Below are 19,276 nucleotides of genomic sequence, written 5' to 3' on the forward strand. Positions count from 1 at the left end.
GGAATTAGGGGCCAAAAAGGGGCCCAAATAAGCATTATTCTTGGTTTTCGCACCATAACTTAAGTCTATGAAATTTTAACACATGGTTTATGACCATAAAAGGTAGGTTGGGTTTGATTTTGGGAGTTTTGGTCCCAACAGTTTAGGAATAAGGGGCCCAAAGGGTCCAAAATTGAACTTTGTTTGATTTCATCAAAAATTGAATAATTGGGGTTCTTTGATATGCCAAATCTAACTGTGTATGTAGATTCTTAATTTTTGGTCCCGTTTTCAAATTGGTCTACATTAAAGTCCAAAGGGTCCAAAATTAAACTAAGTTTGATTTTAACAAAAATTGAATTCTTGGGCTTTTTTGATATTCTGAATCTAAACATGTACTTAGATTTTTGATTATGGGCCCAGTTTTCAAGTTGGTTTAATACACCTCCAACTGTTTTATATTCGAGTGTCACCAACGAGTCTAGTGTAGCCGAAGGGCGCGTCTGGGGTACACAATTGTAAACTTGGTATCTTTGATGAGTTTTTGGTCATTTCGACAATTATATTCTATTCTATACACATGGAAAAAAGTATTGCAACACCTTGATTTTTCAAAAATTGAAAAATCAGCCTCTTTTTTTGGATGATATATAATAAGATATTTGTATAATATTATTGAAACATAGTTTATGATAACATTGGCATTGAAACGAACAAAAAATGTTTAAAAAAAAATGATTTATATAACCACAATTTTAATAACAAAATGAAGCGTTTTTTGTACAAAAAAATGCATTTTACAACTTTGACTGTAGTCGAACTTTACAATGTCAGACATTTCAAAATTAATCTTCAGATGACTGTTCACATCATGGTTGATCGTTACACGCCAAAGAATTAGTACTTTGTGCGCAGCCTCCATTCAAACGGATAACCGCATCTTAACGTCTTCTGATTCCTGCCAAAAATCGACTAATTTGTTGCTAAGGTAGCAGCAACCATTTCTGATGAAGGGCATTGTTTATTTCATGATGTGTTTGAACTGGGGTGTCCTTTCGCGCACTTCCCGCCCAATAGTGTCCCATATATGCTCGATATGGTTCAAATCTGGGCTACGATCCGTCCACGGAAGATGACCCGAATTCCATTGGAACAATGAATCTTCCTCCATGATGCTAATTTTCAATTTTAGCGAGCTCTGCACTACATTGGATACGGAAAACTGTGTGTCTGTTCGTGAACAAAGGTCTCCGAAATGGTCTTATCGCACGATAACCAGTAGCGATGAGTCAATCTCGAACAGTTCTTGTTAAAAGGTCCCTGTATGCCAAACACTCTCTTTTTTGGATTGTATTGTATGCAAGGGGTTTCCTTCTGACCAACCTTTTTTATGCTTGATTTTCCCTAGCAAATGGTATAGAGGGTCTTCTTTATTTCGGAAGGTCTTTAACATCGCTAAGTGCCATTTTTAATTCTCAAAACGACTTCTAGTGGAATGGTGATGACCAACAATACGTGCAGTTATTACAGCGACCTCCTGCTTCACTCATGCTGATAATCTGTCATCTTGCTGCAGTTAAGAGTTGTCGATGACCCATTACAAGGTGTCAATCACATAACTTTAAAATTTTGGTTATTTAAAGTGTTGAAAACAATGAGGATGAAAACACCTGTTTTGCTGTTTACGGGTACAGTAGCTGCATGTGCAGATAAAAACTTACCGAGTCGATATTTATTGATTAAACTCAGGTGATACTTAAATAATGTTTAAGTAGTTCTATTTTACCAAATTATATCACAAAAAAATAAAAAGTGTTTTTTTAATTTCAATTTCAATTTGGTGTTGCAATACTTTTTTCCATGTGTATATAATACTGCAGAGTAACAAACATCATATGCACCTAAACTGGTGGCCTTCGGCTGTTGTCTGCTGTTTGGTCGGGTTGCTGTCTCTTTGACACATTCCCAATTTCCATTCTAAATTCTACTTGGTCGTAGGACACAGTCTACTTAGAGTCACTAGTGTAGATTGTTCTGTTTAATGGTAGATTTATTGAATTACGATTGAATTTGTTTGATTACTTTTATATCCTTTCAAAGGGATTGCGGGAGTATTTCTGCTTTTAAGATTGTACCAAATATTTCCGAAATAAATAAAATATATTGAGATGTTTTATCTCTATTGACTCCTCGAGAGTTATGAAAAGCATTTGCTAGACAGTAATTTTCTTTTGAAATCTATAGATTGACCATAACAAAACATTCTAGGCACACAAACGTACTTTGCCATGATTTATAAAAACAAATTTAGCATCAGGAGGTTGAATATCCTGTGACTTGCTTGATACCTATTGGAATAAACATTATATTTTAATTTTTGAAAAAAGAATGATATGATTTCATGGAAGAATTAAAATCAATAATGTGTTACGGATATTTCCAAAGCTATCTTACGTAAGCTTATATTTTCCAGACAAAACTGCAATCCAAAAAAGATACAGACACAGTAGACGATCGCAAAGGTAGCTATAAAGGATTTTGAATAGAGGTGTTTGACTTCCAAAAGTATATTATTCTTGTAAATCAGAAAGAACTGTCATACACAGTTCAGTTTATCTTTTAACAAATAATGTTAAGGGAAACGGTAATTGTAGAATACCACTAGTCTATTAGATATTTCAATCAATCATATAGAATATAACTATGCTTTATGAATGTTGATTGTACAAACATATATCATTAAAACGAATTTATACATATTGAATTGCAGAAGAGAAAGACCTGTTTATATGTGGCGGATGTCAAACCAAATACAGAAATTTGAATACATTTTTTGAGCATATAAAAGATGAATCAAAGCCATGCAGGAAACAGGTATATTCATATTCAAATACAGCTAAGGTAATCTATACCTGAGGTAGAAAATCCTTAGTATTTCAAAAATTCAAAGTTTTGTTACATTTTATGTTTCGAACATTTTATGTTTCTCACATAAATTGTCTGCATCGTTCCTATTTATTTTCAATGGCAAAAATCTTAAAACCTTATAGAGCATTTCATAAATGCACTACTAGTATTTAATTCGTTTTTTTCTCGTGATTCTTGTTGTATTTTTATCTTTGTCCATGAATTAAGGTGACTGCTACTGTGTATGGGGAAACCACGTGCAGCGTTTTACTTGGAATGATTCTGTGATTGGCTGATAAAAAACTTGCACAAAGGTCAATCTAACAGAGCAAATTAAACGATCGTATTTTCATCGGATTTAATAATATTTTATAAGTGAAATGTTTTTGTTTTGGTATCTCGTTGTGGGGGGGGGGGGGGGGGCGGGTGGTCTAAGCTGATATGTAGTTGTATCAAAATATTTCAAACAAAGCATATTTATATTTACAGACTGCTGGAAACGAATCTGGAGGAAAACAAGTTGATGGTAAATATATAAAGCCTTAACATTCCCTTTTAAATTAAACTCATTTTCTAATTATTTGTTTTACTTGTAGAATGATTATATATGTTATAACTTAAATATGAAATTCAATAAATTGATTATTCTTCCTTAAAATCAAACAACGGAAAGAACTACCTTGAGTTTCGATGCAAACACACTTCTAATCCCAGGAATAAAAGAGCAAAGTTATAATTTTACCTATTCCGTTAATATAATGGTTGAAAAATACTAACTTTCATATTCTTTAAAAATCGCTCATGGATCTTTAAGAAGTGATAAGGTCCTTTTTGAGTTTTAAAATTCATTAATATGAAACAACACAAACTCTACCAAGTATTGACATCAAACATATGTTATCGAATAAAACATTTCCTATTCCATTTCTCTTATAAGAATTGATTAAGTGGTATCTTAAACTTACACCATGACACTGCAAACGAGAGTAGGTTTAGAGTAAACCTTAACGATAAAAGTAATGCTAAACTGCTTCCCAGTTGTGAACTTTATAGCAACATTTTGGCAGTTCACATTGAAACAAGGGTTTCCAATGGTAATAATAAAGTCATCCATGCAAACAGTTTACAGACGGAATCTCGAGTTAGTTGCCGATTATTGGTCCGTTTTTAAACTTTGGCATCATAGATGGAATAGGAAATCGTTTAATTTAACCGTTATCGTTTTCTTGCATATAACATCCTTTAGAAGCACTTTCATCCATTTTCAAAATTGTTTGATGTTGCACATTTTATCTATTCTATGTAATGTTGTTCCTCTGTTTGTTGATTTTCATGTTTGGAATGAAGTTTTTGGTTTCTCTTCGACTTCCTATTTTTCAATTAACTTTTAATGGCTATTTTGAATGTTATTTTTCTTGCTCTTGTAGAAATAGGCATATATTTGTATTGGTATTATTATTTTTTTGTTCTCTTCAAAAGAGAATTTTGATTAATCAAAACATGACTTATACATGTACTGCCTATGCTGGTAATACATCTTTGTATATCGGTTGCACCCCACTTATTAAAGCAATTTAAAGGATATAACGTCACTTATCATGAACTTCAACGGTAAGCTCTATTATTACTTTTTTGGTTTAGTATAAAATGTCATTGTCGAATACAATATTAAGATTTCTGTGTATTTTAGTAATTTGTTTTTATTTCATTTCATGTTTTGTTTTTGTTATATGTGAATAGGGCAACATAATACAGTAAGACTAACAGTGTCAATTCTAAATAATAAAAAGAAAAATAATGAAGAAATACCACGGCCAGACGAAGTAAGTACTGAGGACGCAAAAGTTTATCTTATTACAACAGGATCACTTATTTTATGGATTGAACTAGCTACAAGATTATTTGAAAGCACAGATAGTTTCCTGGAAGGCATTGACCAACTTCTAACCAACCTTTTTGCGAAGAGTGTACAAGAAGAAACAGAACCTATCAGTGTTAGACTTTTCTTAACAATGGTAGATATACATGATGGTAAGCAGTCTGTTTGCTTATTATAATGTACCATTTGCAAACTTCTGTAAATAAGTGATTTTTATACGCCCGTCAAAATTTTGACGGGACGTATTATAATGTACAAATGTCTGTTGTCCATCCGTCTGTCTGTCTGTACGTCCGTCTGTCTGTCTGTCCGTCTGTCCGGCGTAAACATGTCGCACCGTAACTTGAGAACGACTTACCCAAAATTCATGAAACTTAATATAGTTGTTTCTTATGATGGTCAAACGATCTGTATACTTTTTGGTGAAAATAAGATTTAAATTTTTTGAGTTACGGCCAGGGTTGGCAAAGTATTACCCGCCCGGGAATTCCCGGGTGGGAAAACCCGGGTTTTCCCGGGCTGGGCAATACTCCCAGAAATGGGAAATACTGGGCATTACTGGGCAATATGATTTTTTAAGCTTATTTTAACACAAAATAGTAAAGTCTTGGTGTAGTTTCATAGTATTACAGCTAAATATATACTTTTTATACAGATAACCGTTGACAGTTGTTTCTAAAATAATGAAAATTCAATTTTATTCCCTTCTATGTAGACAGAATACTAGATTTGCACATTTAAGAAAACCTTGTTAATTACCAAGCATTGTTTCAATAATCCATACTTTGAAAAAAACAATTATTGCAATGTTTAAGTGAATTGTTAATTTCAATTGTTTTACATTCATACATTTGTCATATTGCTAAATAAACACCCTAAGGGGTCATGCCATTAACACTTATAGAATTGAAAGGGCTGATTATTGTTACATAAACAAATCTGAATAATTATTTACTAATTAGTGACAGTACATATACATTATTTAAATTTTTTTTACATGTATTTGTCAATTCTTAATAGGAGTTATATTTATTTAAAAAAAAGTTTTTTGCTTGATGATTTACAGTTTTACTAATCCAGACAAACAAAAAAAGGTTATATATATATCTTAAATGTATAAATTTGTGTTTGATCACTGAATACTCTATAAAATTCAGACCAGTATTTTATATTACCCAGTATTGCCCAGTATTACCCACTAAAACCCAGTAAAACCCGGGTTTTCCCAGTATTTCCCACTGGGCTGGGCAATACTCATAAAACCCGGGTTTTTGCCAACCCTGGTTACGGCACTTTGTAACTAAAACAGGGGTGTGTTTTTTTTCCCATGTCGCACCGTATCTCAAAAACGTTTCTTGATTATTGCTTAAAACTTTACACACTTCTTAGTTATATTAATCTTAATATCTGTATACTTTTAAGTGATGATTCAAAATTTCATTTTTGAGTTTTTGAGTATTTTGTAAAAAAGGGGGAGGGGTTTTTTTTACATGTTGCGTCGTATCTCAAAAACGATTTTTGATTATTGCTTAAAACTTTACTCACTTTTTTGTTATATTAATCTAAAGATCTGTATACTTTTTGATGATGATTCAAAATTTCATTTTTGAGTTATTGAGTATTTTGTAAAAAAGGGGGAGGGTTTTTTTACATGTCGTTCCGTATCTCAAAAACGATTTATGATTATTGCTTAAAACTTTACACACTTCTTTGTTATATTAATCTAAAGATCTGTATACTTTCTAGTGATGACTCAAAATTTTATTTTTGAGTTATTGAGTATTTTGTAAAAAAGGGGAGGGTTTTTTTTTACATGTCGCGCCATATCTCAAAAACAATTTATGATTATTGCTTGAAACTGTACACACTTCTTTGTTATACTAATTTAAAGATCTGTATACTTTTTGGTTTGATTCAAAATTTTATTTTAGTGATATTCGTAAAAAAAAAAACAGGGTGGGGGTGGGGGGGGTTTCACATGTCCCGCCGTGTCTCAAAAACAATAAATTGTTATTGCTTAAAACTTCCTCAGAAACTATTTATGATTATTGCATAAAACTTCCACACAAGACGTCGGGCGTATCATGCGCTCATGGCGCAGCTGTTTATTATATATTTATATAAACAATAAGTTTGGTTGAAATGAATTACGTAAGATTTTTCCAGTGAAATAAAAACCGACAATTTTATACGTGTGAAAAAAATAGATTTTACCACTGCATCGAGTGTAAAATGATATTTATCCACTCGAGACAGATAAGTTTTCAAATTTAGAACGCGATGCTTGCCCGAGCGTTTTAAATATTTAAAATCCTGTCGAGAGTGGATAAGTATCGTATTACACGAGATTTGGTGTTGGAATCTGTTTATCTAATGATTTTCTTAAATTATGCAGGCAAACTTATTCCTTTTTTTCGAATGATCTGCAAAAAGATGTGTCTTTCTATGTTACGTCATCAGACATGGTCGCCTTTTTCATGCCGTCACAATTGGAAATTCAGAGGAAAGCAAGAAAATTCGACGTCATAATCGGATTTTAACCAATGAAGTACTGAGATCAAACTAACCACACGTTGATTAAATTTTTTTATACAATGGGTGCAGAAAGGGATGAATTGACGAAAAATAAGAGAAACGTGGATATTTCACTCCTCTGACGTCATACAACTATAGATGTTGAAAGGACGTCGATGACGTCGGATCAGAACAAACTATGAATGCGTAGAAAAAAGTAAAGTTCAATTCATTTTACCTTTAATATCATAAAAAAATATATGAAAAAGAACAACTAATTAAATAATACAAAAATCGAAAATATTCACTTGGTGACCGAACAACACTGATAATTAACTCATGAGCTACGTACATCGTGAATAAATGTGTTGTTCGGTCACTCGTTGAATATGTTTCTCTAATTAAATTATTCGATTAGCTATTCTATAATTAATCAACGTGTAGTTCGTTTGACAAATGTTTGATCTCTGTTCTTCATTGGTAAAAATTCAATTATGACGTCAGGTGGTATTGCTCCCATCTGAATTTCTATCGTGACAGCATGAAAAAAGCGACCATGTAGGATGACTTCAAATGGAAAGTCACACCTTTTAGCAAATCATTCGAAAAGAAGTATTAAAATTGTCTGTGTATCGTCCAAAAATCATAAGAGAAGCAGATTTCATCACAAAATCTCCAGTAATACGATACTGATCCACTCTTAACAGTTAAATTATAAATCTTTACAACTCTCTGCGAGCCTCCCGTTTTAAATTTGAAAATGTACAGTCTTGAGTGGATACATACAATCACACTTGATGCAGTGGTAAAATCTATAATTATGTATTGTCTGGCATTTTCATCTTAAGACTTATATATGTATAATTTATATATAAATATTGCATATGCATGGTGATTTTCTGTTGTTTCATTTTTGATAACTTATATATGAAGGCGTATTGTTTATATTATTTTTGAAAAATTGAGAAAAAGAATTATACAACTATTTTTCGGTATTAATTTTTTTATGGGAAAAGTACACTTTTTAAACAGAACAATATAACCAACAGTAAGATAAAAAAAAAAGCTTCAAAATTATATCGTATCGAAAAGGCCTATTCAAAGCCCTGTTTATCATCCAAGCATTTTTCTATTTTTCTTTATTGAATCTCTTTTTTTCTGCTTATCAGAAAAAAATATCAGCGAAATTTCGTGTTTTTTTTAAATCTGTTATTTTCAATAAACAGAAAATCTATTAGAATGATACACAAATTTAAAAATAATTGTGGTAAACAAAATGTAAAATGAGTAATTTTTCACAATCAGCTCGTTTTTTCAATTACACCTCTTTATTTCCCTTTATTTTCTCTCTTAGGGAGCTACCATTTGATTTTTATGGGGGGGGGGGGCTAGGATGAAATTTGAAAAAAATAGGCAGGAATGGAATTTTGAGTAAAAAAAAAAAGGCAGGATGAGACACTTTGCAAAAAAAAAAGGCAGGATGGCAATTTAGGTAAAAAAAGTCAGGATAAACTAATAAAAAAAAATGCAGGACCAATTAGAGGGAAAAATAAAAAGGCAGGACAGAGATTACTACTAAAAAAAATGCAGGACAAAATTTTTCATCCTAGCCCCCCCATAAAAATCAAATGGTAGCTCCCTTAGAGGCAGTATCTGTTTTTGTTTATCAAAAGCATGTACAGGTTAAACCACCACTTTAAGCAGTTTTACAATTATTTTTTATATTTGTCAAAGAAACCCGTCTTTCCATACCAAAGATACCGAAATTTCTATAATGAGTACCAAACGGGATCTGTAATGTGTTAGAGGTACCAGTACACCTTAATATTGTAAAACTCTGCAATAGGTGCATCCTATTTTAGTGTAAAAATAGTATCTTCAAAAGCACTGAAGCTTGATGTTTACTGTGAATTGAAGCGAACATACTCACATTTAAATTGTGTAAATCATATACGCAGGTCTTTTGAAATCGATACATAGAGTCTTGATCTTTGAACTCACCCCAAAAGAGTAAAAGTATGATGCATTTTTGCTACTGATAGTTTGAAGTTATTCACCTCATAATTCACAAATAAGGTGGCTGCAATACATATAAAAAAGTTAACAAAAAAATACCCAATGTCAACATACTGGCATTGTTGTATTATGAAACAGACTTATCATAGTTCTTTCTGTAATATTTGCAGTCAGTACATACACAAAAGAGGACAAGTTAATATGTGGAGTGTGTGAAAAGGTTCATGGAACTATGTATGACTTTCTAAGACATAAAAACAAAATATGTAAAGGCTCATTTGATATGGATTTAGAAACGAGAATGTATACCTCAAAAAAGGTAAGATTTGTGTGTCAATATTTTATGGCGATTAGTGCAATACAATCGATTGATTGAACAACCGCAACAAGTGTTTATTGTTTTTCCGCTATGTGTTAGAAATTGATCTTTAGTAAGTTTGCAAATGGTCAAATATTTACCTTACATTAAATTAAAACTAGTAATCAATTCATTTTGCACAGTTATAAAATTTTGCATTGGTAAACAAAAAGTTACTAAACACCTTCACACAACATGGAAAGGTTGATAAGCATTTTTTAACTTTTGGTCATAAAGACCAGGCAAAGATAGACACTTTTCTGCCCCATATATCTCAATATCTATTATTTGATTAGATCTAATACATAATCAGCTGTCATTTCTATATTCTCATATTTAATTTATAACATACTATAAGATATGTGTAGGACTCTTAAGTGCGATGGTACTCTAAAGTGCGATGGTCACGCAAAAGTGCGATGGTCTACGCTAAAGTACGATGGTGTCTTACGCTAAAGTACGATGGTTGTTTGTTTGCCAAAAAACGATGGTGTCTTACGCTAAAGTACGATGATTGTTTGTTTGCCAAAGTACGATGGTGTCTTACGCTAAAGTGCGATGGGCAAAAGGGTACTAAGATTAAAGTACCAAACAAATTAAACGTGAAAATAAATAGATTTATAATATCTTTGCAAAAGCTAGTAGATTAGGTATACATATTTGATAGTATGGTTACAACATAAGACGCACTCGTTATACGCGTATTATGTATCAGCATTGTAGACTAGATGCCATATATTTAACCATCGAAATTACCTCCGATGACTCCTGATGCGCATATGACCCAATATGAACATAAATATCGATATGAATAAAACACGGATAAGGCTAAATACGGATTCAAATTAGATTGGATTATTGACTTATAAGCACTATTTTAATATTCTAAAAATAAGGCGATGTGTTATCATTGCCAATGAGACAACTATTTACTAAAGTTCAAATGAAGTGGGGATTAGCAACTATAGGCTACCGTACGACCTTCACCATGCAAATGAACATGTTTTTTGCATGTGCAACCTTTTAACAGAAAAGGTTAAAATTAAAAGTTGGATAAATAAATAATCAAATTAGGTTCAATTGTTGACTTTCTATTGGACAGACAGGGAATAGCCGCTGTGAACAAGTGCGAGTTCATAAAGAACAAATAAAACACCCGCAATACAGAAACTCGCCAATTAGTGTCCATTTTGACACATGTGGTAATTTTTTTTCAAATAATACCTATTTTTAAATGTAGACGGAATGAAAGAGGGACGAAAGATACCAGAGGGACAGTCAAACTCATAAATCGATAATAAACTGACATCGCCATGGCTAAAAATGAATAGGAGAAACAGACAAACAATAGTACACATAACACAACATAGAAAAATAAAGAATAAACAACACGAACCCTATCAAAAACTAAGGGTGATCTCAGGAGCTCCGGAAAGGTAAGCAGATCCTGCTCCACATGTGGCACCCGTCGTGTTGCTTATGAGATAACAAATCTGGTAAATAGATGAAGCCTAGCGAAAGGAAATGGAACGTTATTTCATCACAACGACGCTATAACAGTTATCCTGAAAAGTCCCAATGGAAGGATGAAATCGATAGAACTGGAACTGTTAACTTGTTAATTATTTTACTAATAATTTTATGAATAATTATATATATATACATACTCAATCTATCAGTATTTGTCTTAGTATCTAAATAATACTTTTCAGGTCTCTGAATTTCAATCAAAAATTCCAAGCGTACCTGTAATTGTTGCATCTACACCCGAAAAAGATCCATTATTTGAAGAAAGAGAAAGACTTTTGGAAATTTGCAAGAGCCTCCTGGGTAATCCGTACAGAAAGGACTTGATAAAATGGAATTTGATCCCACTACGACCTTTGACGATTGCAGTAATAGGGCCTCCCCGATGTGGCAAATCGTCCTTTCTCAATACCATATTTGCCAGTTTAAAGCCACACAATAACTTTTGGGAAGAACTTGCTCCTATAGGAGACCTTCCTTTCAAGGGTGATAATGAAACCCATATTACATGGTATCTCAAACGGTAAGACCTGAAATATAGTTTACTTTTCATTATGAATGAACTATTTTAGATACATTTCAAATAAGGATAAATTACACAAAAAACTTGATTCAACAAGGTTAAAAGTAACTTTATGTGACACAATTAAAAAGAACTATAAAGTCAAAGTGCCGATCGTGACAATCTGATGGATAGTAATATTAAGGATCATCATATGTTTTGTTTGATACAAATTAACTCATCATAGATACCAGAATCGAAATATTATATTTACACTAAAAGACTCAAATACTAATGAATAAACACTGGACACTTTAAATTTGCAAAACACTCATTTGCAAATCCGCCGCCGCCTCAAACAAGAGCTACAATGTCATGAATATAACCAAAATGTGCGGAATTACATGGGATTCAATAATTTCATTGGTTTTCTACTGTTACTATTATATTTATTTTGCTATTTGATTTATAAAAACATGGGATTTTCAATATCCCATGGGACAGGGCAAAATCCCATGGGATTGACCATTATCCCATGGGATTTTGGTTAAATCCCATGGGATTTTTATTTGTCCCATGGGATAATTGTAGTCCCATGGGACAAAAAAAATCCCATGGGACTGTAATTATCCCATGGGATTTTTAATATCCCATGGGACAAATTAAAATCCTATGGGATTCAAGTTTTAAATATATAGATATAAATATACAGTAATGTGTATGGTACAATGTATTCTATTTGGTAGTAAAATTATAAGATGAATCTTTTTAATTGAATATCTTTTTTTCTTTGGAAATGTTAATTCAACATATTGTTCTATAACTGTTCAAAACTAAACTTTTAAACAACAAAGCAGATAATGTAAGTATCAATATATGTTTATTCATGAATTATAGAATACTTTTTTGAAACACAATTATTTACCATTTGAAATCAATGAAAAGCTCTATTTTTAGGGTTAACATACTAATAGCTATTTAAGTAAATCTATTTTTTTTCACAATATCCCTCCACACAAAACATTAATAGTTTCTTATCATCCAACATTGTTTGATGGTATCTATATAGTCCACTTTTTGGTCATTCAGCACAGAACTTTGACATTATTGTGGTTTCAATATCTTTTGGTATTTAAAAGAACTTCAAATCATTGACTGAGTGATGAAAATAATAACTGATCCAACTTTTGTCTTTGAATTTATTCTGGTCTTGTATCTATGTTTTCTCCATTTATTCTAGGTGATGAATTTCAATCCTTCTGAAAAAGAGAAGTTATGTATTATACAAAATTGTTTGCATACATGTAGCAATAATATGATTTTCAGTAAAAATAGCTATGCAGTATGGATTTAACTGAATGTTAAAGGTTGTCCAGTGTCATCAGTTGCTAACCTCCTACATCCTTTGGTCTCTGATGGAGAGTTGTCAAATTAGCAATATACCACATCTTCCTATTCTTATATTATATAACAATCAATTAATTTATTCTTCTTTATAACATTTGGGTATTTTCCCAAGTTATATATATATATATATATATAAAGATCAATGTTAAAACTTTAGGCAACTATAATAACATTCCATTATTCACAAGAATTTGCAATATATTATACAAAATGCAGACAACAGAAACAATATTTCTTTACACTTTTAAAGTTCTGACAGATTTCAACTTGTGTTTTATTTCAATCAAAAAATACCTTTGGATTTATTGGAAATTATAACATTGATACAAAAAATTATATTGTTTTATCCTTATTTTTTGTGTTGTTGGCTTGCCGTCTCATTTTAATATACATTTATACATACATCAATAATCTTCTTCTTTATCAAATGTAAAAATGGGATATTTTTGATTTTGATAATCTCAAAACATTATAGTTCTATCGAATAACTTATTACCAAGTTAAAAAAAAAACAATGTGTTTGATATTAATTTTAAGACATGTATAAATGTTCCAGATCATATCAGTTTTTGGACCGTACGTTTACGGTCCAGAACATAAAAGTATACACTTACAGTCCCACCATATGCATACAGTCAGACCATTTGAGTATACTTGTAGTATAAAAAAGAAGATGTGGTATGATTGCCAATGAGACAACTATCCACAAAAGACCAAAATGACACAGACGTTAACAACTATAGGTCACCGTACGGCCTTCAGCAATGAGCAAAACCCATACCGCATAGTCAGCTATAATAGGCCCCGATAAGACAATGTAAAACAATTCAAACGAGAAAACTAACGGCCTTATTTATGTAAAAAAAAGTGTCTAGTACCAGCTCAACCAAACATGTGTTTTTATTTCAACTGCAAACTTTTTGTATTAATCTATTAAAGATTTCAGTTATGTTGATCTGTACTGTACATTTGTTTCTAATAAACTTGACCAACTTCTTAAAATTGGGCAGACTGTACGCGTACAGTCCAAATACTCATTGTTCTGGAACATAAACATGATTAACAAGCATTTTCCAGGATGTCATGCTAAAATCTCATTAATATTAGTACTAAATTTTGAGTATAAACATGTAAATCCACAAGTTACTTACTGAAATTCATTGTGAACACGCACCAAAAACTTAAAGAGGATACAATTTAGAGGAAAGACTGGACAGATGAATGCACTAACACTATTAAAACAGGAGCATAAAACTTACCGAAAACAAGATGTTTTACATTTATCCTTCAGGAGCAGGATAATTGAAAAGTTTTTTTTTCTTTCTCTGCCATCCATCATATAAACTTTAAATTCATTCATGCAAAATATGAAGCAAAGGTATGACCTTTCAAGAACCTCAGCTTATCCACATTTTGAATTTTGAACTGCAATATTTGTCCTTTTCATCTTGCTGACAACCTAAACATAAAAAAATGATAAAAACATAATTCTAGATTAACTTTGTGTTTTTATTTTTGTTGGTACAAACAATTATCCCAACTTAAAAACAAAAACATCATCACAAAAAAGGAGGTCATAATAACCTCCGAAATATTTAAACAAACCGAAATTATTGCTTGATTAAGATCTTGTCATAAATTAATAGCATTGATACTCTTATTTTTGAAGACCATATATGTCTTTTGCATACTTATATTCCTGTATATTGTACAAGAGTATGCATATTAAGATTGATTCCAAAGACTTTAATGTTAAATAAGCATGATTAGTTTTACAGTTTCTCAGCTCTATGTGTACATTTTGAGAGAATCTTGCAATACTGTTAATTCTGATATTCAGAACTTATTGTGAGGTTTTTATTAATGCAACTGAGAGCTGTATCTCAGTCTCATTTAGGATACATATTAATGAGCTGAAGACCAGTGCCGAAATATTCTCATTGCATTGAAGACCCATAGGTGACCTTTGGCCGTTGTCTGCTCTTTGGTTGGGTTGTTTTCTCTTTGTCAAATTCCCAGTTTCGTCTCTATAACATGTATGCAGATTTTTCTTATACAATTTTCAATCATGCAATTTTGTCCATTATTGAAAATAAGCAAAAAATAAATGCACAAAAAATTTAACATTGTTATTAAAGGCTTTTTTAAAATTCAAAACAGTTGCCTGCACTGTTAATTTCCTTGTTTGATTTATTTCATATTTATAAAGCCTTTATAGCTAGCTAGATTATATGCCGGGCGGATCCAGACATTATAAAAAGGGGGGTTCCCAACCCAAGACAAAGGGGATGATCCCATATTCATTTGATTTGTTTTATTGTCTCATACAAGAATATATACGGTTTAAGGGTGGAGATTAGGGATCCTGAAATTTTTTCAACTAACCACTGGGGATCTCAACCATTTAAAAGTTTTTCAAACATAGGGGGGTGGGGGTGACCCCCATGGACTCACCTTATATTTCATTTGATGTGTTTTTTGTTCCATACAAGAATATATATATATGGTTTAGGGGTGGGGATCTTGACCGTTTACAAGTTTTCAAACTAGAGGGGGTGGGGTGACCCCCTAGGGACTTCCCTTTTATTTTATTTCATTTATTTTATTGTCCCCTACAAGAATATATATGGTTTAGGGATGGGGATCTGGATCATTCACAAGATAAAAGCACATTCTCAAATTGAACAGGGTGGGGTAACCCCCAGGGACTTCCTTTTAATTACATTTGATTAGTTTTATTGTCCCACATAAGAATATATGGTATAGGGGTGGGGTGATCCCCAGGGACTTCCATTTTATTTCATTTCATTAATTTTATTGTCCCCTACAGGAATATATATGGTTTAGGGGTGGGGATCTTGATAGTTTACAAGATAATAGCACATTCTCAAATTGAACAGGGTGGGGTAACCCCAAGGGACCTCCCTTTCATTTCATTTGATTTGTTTTATCGTCCCATTCAAGAATATATATGGTTTAGGGGTGGGGATCTGGACCGTTTACAAGATAATAGCATATTCTCAAATTGAGGGGGTTGGGATTACCTCCCATGGACTCACCCTCCCTTCTTTCTTCCCCCAAAAATACCCTTTAATAGACCCCAATGCAAAGATAATTTACATTAATTTCCCTTGATTTACACTTTAGAATATTACAGGTGTAAAGCTTTTAAGATAATACAACTGAAGACCACGCACACCGACTGCCTAAGAGGAGCTTGTATATATTTTCCAAAAAGGGGGCCCTGAACTGACACCACCCCCCCCTTTTTCCTCATTTCAATCACCCTGATATAAATTTAGTTTTTTCACTTACAATAGGAATGGTTTGAATTCCCCAATAATTTTAAGATACCATTAATATCAACATTTTTAATTTTAAATCTGATAAATGAAGGGCAAAAGTTTTCTATGGGTAGAAATGGATAGTTGCAGTACTAATTTGGGAAGCTTTCAAATTCGCACCATGCCGGTGGCTGTGTTCAAAGTGCTAGGTTTTATCACCCTCGTTGTTTGTGAACTAACGATTTAGGCCTGTGGTGGATAATAGTGTGCGTGAATTATTTTTCTATACCTTCTTAATCAATATTTTCATATACTGACAGCAAGTGTTGTAATGTATCAATGTCTTATTTGAGACCAACGTGCTATTTACATGTGCGATCGAGAATGCAGGGGAAGGAAACTTGTCAATTATGACTATGTTTATCTTTAACCCAAAATAAAATAAGTTGCCGTAAAATTAACCTTGGGTAATCCTCAAATTGATGCAAAAGGGTGGTGGGGTCTTTTTTTCTGTCTTCTTTTTTTAGCTATATTTTTAATAACTTACACTTTTTCCCATTATTCTCTTAAAGCTTTTTTTGTCCGTTATTCTCTATTCTGTTCAGTGGCGGATCCAGAAATTTTCATAAGTGGGGGCCCGCTTCAGTAATTCCCTGTATAAGCAACATTTTTTTTCAAAAAAAGGGGGGCCCGGGCCCCCTCCCCCCCTAAATCCGCCTCTGCTGTTAATTCACATCCATACCCTCTTATGTGGACTTAAGGTGGTTTATTTTTTAGTTCTGGCAGAGACATAAGATACAATATATAGTCTCTGGTTCTGGTATTATGCGATTAGTCTTTCTCATGCAGTTTCATGAAATAATGGTTTCATGCATATCAGCCACTATTATCCACCACAGGCCTAAATGATATTTATAGATTGGAAATGGTCCAAAGGAGGGCAGCAAGGTATGTTACTAACAGATACCACAACACTTCATCTGTTAGTGACATGCTTGAACAACTAGAATGGACTACACTACAAGAACGAAGAAAACAGAGCAGACTGATAATGATGTATAAGCTTAATAACAACTATGTAAAGATTGCTACATCAAATAAACTGATACCAAACGAACGTCCTTCCAGGAATAACAACGAAAAAGCATTCAGAATTCCATCATGCAAAACTACAGTTCGGAAGGAGTCATTCTATCCTAGAACAATAAGAGAGTGGAACACCTTGCCCAACTGTAAGGTCTCTGCCCCGAGTCCTGAATCTTTCAAGGCTCAGCTCCGTCAGTAATTAAATTGACATGTTTTTATTTGCACTTGTATATAAAATTCACCTAGTTTTTGTTTTTGTTAAATTAAATTTTTTTTTATACATGCGCGCACTCCATAAATGTGGCAGAATAGTCAACCAGTTGACGGTGGCCGCTTACTGGAAGAAGAAGAAGCCAAGATTGTGCGTGAAATTTTAATAACCAATTCAACACTATATAATAACAGGAAGGTCTTGTTATAATAGAAGCCACCCGGGATGATGGTCGGGAAAATTTGGACTGACACTGGAAAACGAGGGTATATTGGATAGGGGCAGACATTTTGCCTTGCAACAGGCCACCTACGGACCCCTCAAATAGTTGTTGCAAGGGTTCTTAACGTGCAAAGGGCGTGGCACTCTCTTTACCTCTTTACAAGGGGCATCGGATTTAACGTCCTTATTCTGACCGGACGTGATTGCGAACTTGATACATCCCGCACAGCCAAACGGACGCCCCCCTAAGCGAGCGTTTTACTTCCGGTCGGGAGAAATCCAAGTGACCATGTTTCGTTTCCCCAGTCACTCTTGGGGTCATTTGACACGAATTCCAAAACCTCACCCAAGTAGATCCTTAAAGAATATACGGTTTATATTATTTTTAAAATGCATCAGTGTTATATTAATAACATAATTGAATTTTATAATTAAACAAAATACACATATGGCGGAGAATGACAATAAAAATCAATGACATCCGTAATAAAGGTAACTTTTATAGAAGACAGATTAATATGATTGTTCTCTTTTTGGTATTTACCTCTTGAAGTCTTTCTATATCACTTCTATAATCGGGTTTTGAAGAACATGTTTTACTCTCAAATGTCTTTCGAGGTATCTCAGAAGCATTATTTTCTCAATTTATATCTCAAAACTGGCTTCTTAAAAAAAAGTTTACTTAGCAATTTTCTTCAAAGCAACCGTTGGTTGATTGAAAAAAGTAATTTTACTTCAAAATTATAATATCTATTGATACCAAACTTTTTTTCCAAGTTCGACTGGAAGTTTATGGTTACATATTCTAAATTTACATAATGTTAAAAAATCTTTATCGTCTAAAATATTAAAATATTCTAGTCTACTTTTTAAAGTTAAAATTTTAAAGAAAAAATGAATATTCCATTTTAATTTGAGGAAAATCTTTTTGAACTGTAATGACATGGTCAGTCTGATTTGTTGCAAAGCTGATTACAGGTAATTATAACATACAGTAATTTTCCATTACGACAGTGCGTGTACCCTCGAGTGTGTATAACGTATAGTTTTCTGGAGAACATCCTGTCTACGTGTAATACAGATTGATGACATTACACAGAAATTCTTTTGTTAAATGTGATTAGGTATCTGTGTCCATTCCCTATTTCTACACCACAAATTTTTCGAAGAAAAAAATCAAAAAATCATTTATATGAAATTAAGAAGAAAAGTAGCAAATATAAACTTCAGTAACTGCGCATTGAGTAAACATAATTTCAATATTGCCTGAACAAACCCGTTAGAAAACGTATACATGTATGAAGATGTGTTTAAAAAGACCAATTCCCATTGGCTTTATTTCACACTAGGACCTAAGATAACTAGAACTAAGCAATGGTTGATC

At 32.7% G+C, this 19,276-nt stretch overlaps 1 protein-coding gene across 1 annotated transcript in view; it reads left to right on the forward strand.

The window, feature by feature from the left end:
* The window catches only part of LOC143079894 (uncharacterized), a 79,452-nt gene that overhangs the window by 41,913 nt on the left and 18,263 nt on the right, over positions 1 to 19,276 (forward strand). Inside the window, exons 6-11 of the mRNA XM_076255519.1 lie at positions 2,453 to 2,501; positions 2,750 to 2,853; positions 3,376 to 3,412; positions 4,627 to 4,917; positions 9,466 to 9,614; positions 11,366 to 11,703. Coding sequence (XP_076111634.1) covers positions 2,453 to 2,501; positions 2,750 to 2,853; positions 3,376 to 3,412; positions 4,627 to 4,917; positions 9,466 to 9,614; positions 11,366 to 11,703 — 968 coding nt within the window. The remainder of the gene's footprint in view (positions 1 to 2,452; positions 2,502 to 2,749; positions 2,854 to 3,375; positions 3,413 to 4,626; positions 4,918 to 9,465; positions 9,615 to 11,365; positions 11,704 to 19,276) is intronic.

Source organism: Mytilus galloprovincialis, chromosome 6 (genome assembly GCF_965363235.1).
Source record: "Mytilus galloprovincialis chromosome 6, xbMytGall1.hap1.1, whole genome shotgun sequence".
Lineage (NCBI taxonomy): Eukaryota > Metazoa > Mollusca > Bivalvia > Mytilida > Mytilidae > Mytilus > Mytilus galloprovincialis.